The sequence below is a fragment of the Triticum urartu genome, chromosome 7A (assembly GCF_056163025.1).
Source record: "Triticum urartu cultivar PI428250 chromosome 7A, HENAU_Tu73, whole genome shotgun sequence".
NCBI classification, from domain to species: domain Eukaryota; kingdom Viridiplantae; phylum Streptophyta; class Magnoliopsida; order Poales; family Poaceae; genus Triticum; species Triticum urartu.
The window spans coordinates 111,006,349-111,011,495 of NC_141879.1; the positions used below are offsets into that span (position 1 = coordinate 111,006,349).

The 5,147-nt window shown below is 43.0% G+C and overlaps 1 protein-coding gene across 1 annotated transcript; it reads left to right on the top strand.

Moving 5' to 3' along the window:
• The first annotated feature begins 216 nt into the window (after positions 1 to 216).
• On the top strand, positions 217 to 4,610 carry LOC125522188 (hydroxyproline O-galactosyltransferase HPGT3). The gene is made up of 12 exons (XM_048687275.2): positions 217 to 469; positions 554 to 617; positions 708 to 757; positions 846 to 1,045; positions 1,573 to 1,633; positions 1,728 to 1,800; positions 2,087 to 2,210; positions 2,314 to 2,401; positions 2,744 to 2,794; positions 3,352 to 3,423; positions 4,114 to 4,226; positions 4,323 to 4,610. The coding sequence occupies exons 1-12, from the start codon at positions 324 to 326 to the stop codon at positions 4,343 to 4,345; spliced, it is 1,065 nt and encodes a 354-aa protein (XP_048543232.2). The 5' UTR covers positions 217 to 323; the 3' UTR covers positions 4,346 to 4,610.
• The last annotated feature ends 537 nt before the right edge of the window (positions 4,611 to 5,147 follow it).

Consider the following 5,147-nt stretch of genomic DNA (forward strand, 5'->3'; position numbering starts at 1 on the left):
ATGGCTCGGTGAGAAAAATCACATTATGTAAGATTTTCAATTAATGAAAAGATACGTAAAACCTTTGCGTATTCATGAAAAAAAAGCTGCTGAGATGGTCTAAATAATGGATCTCGGTTTTTCCTTTCGGATTGCGCATAGTCGGGCCAGCCGCAGGCAGGCCTGGCCCGGCTTTGGTCTTCTGCCGTCCATCGTGATGGTAATAAGTTACCCTTCAATTTTCTGTACGTATTTCAATTTTTGCCCCATCGGCAAAGCAAAACAGGGTGCAGTGTTCGCTTTTCAGGTGGGCTCGGTCGGAGCCGTCGGAGGAGATCGCCGCCATGGAGACACTGGCGAGCGTCATGCGGCGGGACAACCGCCGCTTCAAGCCCCCGCCCTCCTCCTCCGCCGCCGCCGCCTCCGCCGGCAAGGCACCCCTCGTCATGGCCTTCCTCGCCTGCCTCGCCTGGGTGTACGTCGCCGGCCGGTACGCTCGCGCCCTCCCCCTCCCCGTCCTCCCCAGATCTCCCCTCCGCCCACCAGCTCTGATCCCCCCTCGATTCGCCCGCAGGCTATGGCAGGACGCGCAGACCCGGGCGGTCCTCTCCGGCCTCCTGCAGAAGAGCACCAGCAATGTGCGGATCTCTCCTCCCCCCCTCCTCTCCCCGCCCACCTCTCGTTTTTATCTTCTCGATTTTCCCCCTGACGGCCGCGCTTAATCGCAGCTCCCCAAGGAGATCTCGGTGGACGACAAGCTGAGGGACCTCGGATGCACGTAATTTCTCGGTTCTCTACTGAGATTTTCTGGTTTCTGGTATGGCTTCGTCCGGTTTGTTGATTCGAAATGGGTTGTTTGGTGGCAGTGGGATTGGGAGGAAGATCGCCGAGGCGGAGATGGACATTGCCAAGGCGAAGAGCGAGGGCTACTTGTGGGGGAACGGGACTGGTGGTACTGGTACTGAGGGTTCCGGCAGGAAGAAGTTCCTTGCGGTCATTGGAGTTTACACTGGCTTTGGCTCCCGGCTCAAGAGGAACACCTTCCGTGGCTCCTGGATGCCCAGAGGTTTGCTCTTCTTGTTCATTTTGTACTACTCTTCTCACTGACAAAATAAACCCACCCCTGATGGCGCTGACCAGTTGAACACAGAACACTGACTAGCTGAAGAGAATAACTGTCATTTGACACAGCAGGTTGATAGTAGTGGTAAATGACCCAGCTTATATTTTTCGTGACGTAACCAAAATTGATGAACATAAACTAAACTAGGTCTCTAATTTAGTTTTTGGCTTTCTAATTATAATTGCTGAACATAAACCAGGACCCCATTCACTCATAGGATAGCAGTGACCAGTTGATCATAACACACTGACTAGTTGAAGAGAACAACTGTGATTGGAACTGCACTGCTTTGGGACTGTAGGTTGATGGTAGTTACCAAATGACCAAACTTACATTTTTTGTAACGTAACTACAGTCGATTAAACTAAGGCTGCCTAATTTTGGCTTTCTAATTCTAATTGCTGAACATAAACCAGGATCCCCTTCACTCATAGAATAACTCTGTTCTTCTACCTCACTGTAAATTTCAGGTGATGCTTTAAAGACGCTTGAGGAAAAGGGTGTGGTTATTCGTTTTGTTATTGGCCGAAGGTTTTGTTCTTCGACTATACCTTTCAGTTGTGCTAAGATATTAGTTAGAATCCATCCATGTCCTCTGGCTGAATTTACCTTTTGGACACTGCAGTCCTAATCGAGGTGATAGCTTGGACCGTAATATTAATGAAGAGAACAGAAAGACAAACGATTTCTTGATTCTGGTAAGGCTTGGTTAATAACTTAATATCTAATATAATGTCTCTTCTCAATTTACCTTCAGAACTTCACTATTTGTGGTACGACGTGCATAGGAATTTTACCTTGATAGCATGAAAGACTGCATTGCATCCTCGAGAATCATTTGCATTTCATTCATTGATGATCCTGCAGTAACAATGAAATTCATATAGCTTGAGAGGATCACTAAAGCGTTTTTTTTTTGCGATTTTCGTTTGTCAAACCTTGGAATTAATGCACCTTGTTCTAAGCCAATCAATGACCATTCAGGAAAGTCACGAGGAGGCTGCAGAGGAATTACCTAAAAAAGTTAAGTTTTTCTTCAGTGCAGCAATAGAAGCTTGGGATGCAGAGTTCTACGTCAAGATTGACGATAACATTAATCTTGACTTGGGTAATTTTAAATTTCAGTTTTTGTCTGTAAAACTGTTTTTCCCTATTTCTGATCAATTGATCCCAGCTTCTCTTTCCCCTGACTCCTTGCTATTGTCCATTAGCTGGGTTAATTGAGATGCTTAACATCCGTCGAGGTAGCCCTGGGTTGTACATGGGCTGCATGAAATCAGGAGCTGTCGTTAGTGAAGAGTATGTGCTTTCCTACCTATTATCATCATCATCATTTTGTATTCAGACCATCTATTTAACTCCAATTAGACCATCCATTCATGAGTGGAAGCAGCTTCTACTTTTGGGGTTTAATTCTGGATTGATCCTTCCATGCTGACACCCTTCCTAATCAAGGGACATCTAGTAACCATAGTTCATAGGTGCTCCTATTACATGACTTGAAAATAAAGTGTGCAGTACATTCATAATTGCACCGCCTTCATGCTTACATCTGAGCGATATTGTAGTTTGAATGTAGCGTTCTTTTGTGCTTTGGTTAATCAATCAGTCAGAAAGTATTGATGTCAATTTCAATTTCAGGGAGCAACAATGGTATGAACCTGAATGGTGGAAATTTGGAGATTCAAGGACGTAAGTAGCCTGGCATGTTCATATGTGTCTAATCAGCTCTTTTTTGTGCAGTTTATGCCTGGTTCTTGCCATTTGGAAGTTAGCCTACCTGCGTCTTAGTAGCATAATGTTAGATGATATTAATAACTCTGTGCCTAAATTCAGAAACTTGGAGTGTGAATGTTGATCAGAAAAATCTGACCTCATTTTATCCCTGAGGATCTGGATGATTGAGTGTAATGCGCATACAGACCTAAAGCATTTCAACTGGCTGAAATAATGTCTAGATGAAATAATGCTATTTTTTTTACTGTGTGCTGGGACTAGGTCTCGCTGATCTTGTGGATTCTATTCTGCCACATATTTAAACTGAATAGACCTGTAACGGACATTAAGTTGCAGTTCATTTTGCGTCATGTGCTTGTAAGTTGTAATTGCCGAGATTCAATTATATGCATGTTATTTTTAGTAATTGGACATGCTTAGCCTTTAAATTCCTTTCTGCCTGATGCATTAACCTTCTTTAGTATCTTCATTCTCTAGGTTCTTGCTTTTCATTGCTTGATTTTTAATCTCAGGTATTTTCGCCATGCTGCTGGTTCTTTATTTATCCTCTCAAACAATTTGGCTCGCTACATCAACATAAACAGGTAATTGGTGTGTATTTTATTTATATTTAATCCTACGCTGAACCATTTTTATCAACACCAACCATGTTGCTCTTTTAGAATTTTTAGTTCATTTGATTGAACTAGATAGGGTCAGAGGCTACCTTATGGGCCATCAATTTGCATCCATAGCTCAGAGCATTGGCAGTGTGTGTCGTCTCCTGAGATTTTGAGTTTGCTCAATGTTATATACATTAGCAGGATCAGCAGTTTGAATGTTGCAGCTAGGTCAAGTCTTTCTTGGTCGATCAAAAGCTCATTTGGTTTTCTTGGTTGATCAGAAGCTCACTTGGTTTTCTTGGTTACTTTATTCTCACATATGTAATTTCCTTAGGACATGCCCATGTGCTATCACGTGTTAATCCATCATCTTGATATATTTAGCTTTTAACGAAATAATCATTTATCTCACTGACTATAGGCATTTGAGAAGAACTCATTCGTTGACATGCTATTACTGGCTAACTGACACATATAAAACAATTTCTTTTAAGATACTATAATTATGTTTGGCATTCCATTCTTAACAGTTGTGCGATAGATGCTACTAGCAATTGCTACGTGTTTAAAGACCAAAACCTATCATTTTTGGGTCTTTGTACTTCCAACAAACCAGGGTTCCTACTTCCAAGCTTCGATTCGGTTAACTCTTTTATTGTTGTCAATATGCAGTGCATCGCTGCAGAGCTATGCGCATGATGACATATCAGTTGGTTCATGGATGATGGGGCTTAATGCCACCTACGTTGATGACGACCGTCTTTGTTGCCTCAGTGCAGTACAAGGTAGACGTTCATTGCTAAAATGTTTTCCTTGGGAAATTACGACATGTTTGTTTGTTTGCTTGTCACTAACGCTCTATCTGTGTTATCGTCTTCCAGAGAAAGTATGTTCGTTTGGATGAGCGGAAGGATCAGCCGCCGCCCCACTTCTGATGGCGGCGTCCTGATGAAGAGGTGATTTTGTACATTAGTCATTTTGTACACACCTATAGCAGGCAGCCTATGTGGATGATTGAATGAATGAAAGAAATATATGAAGAAACTAGTTTGAGATAAACATTCTTTTGCGGCTTTATGCTATCAGCATACTTCATTCACAGTTGACACAAAGTGTAGAAGAACAACCTGACCCGACTATAAGCATTTCTGTTTTCATGGACACCGCCATAGTTCATTGACTTCTTCAGGTCAAGCCTCCATCTTCTTTGTTGCCATGGACGAATTCCCTGAATTCCATGCAAACCACTCCCTCCGTTTCTGAATACAAGTCTTTCTAGGGATTTCAATATGAATGTATATAGAGATATCTTAGAGTGTAGTCCGTAGTGGAGTCTTTGAAAAGACTTATATTTAGGAACAGAGGAAGTAGTGAACAAAATGCCCATCTCTTTTTTGTGGACATTGGAAGTCTTGCATGGAAATTGGATTCACAGGGTTTGTGGTTCACCATATATCTCATCGACATAAATCCGCTTGGTCATCTCTGATCTGAATCCTCCGTTTGTCCGAGAATATTGGTACGTGGGCATCCATGGAGTGCGGACGACAGGCTACTTGGAGGAGGCCAGCCAAAACCAGAAGGAAGAATATTACCTCAATTGATACTTCTAGGCTGTTTGGTTGGCGGCCTTACCTTGCCACGCCAAAGGTGCGGCACGCCACAGCTCCGTAGGCAGCTGTTCGGTTGCTGATGAAGGTTTGGCT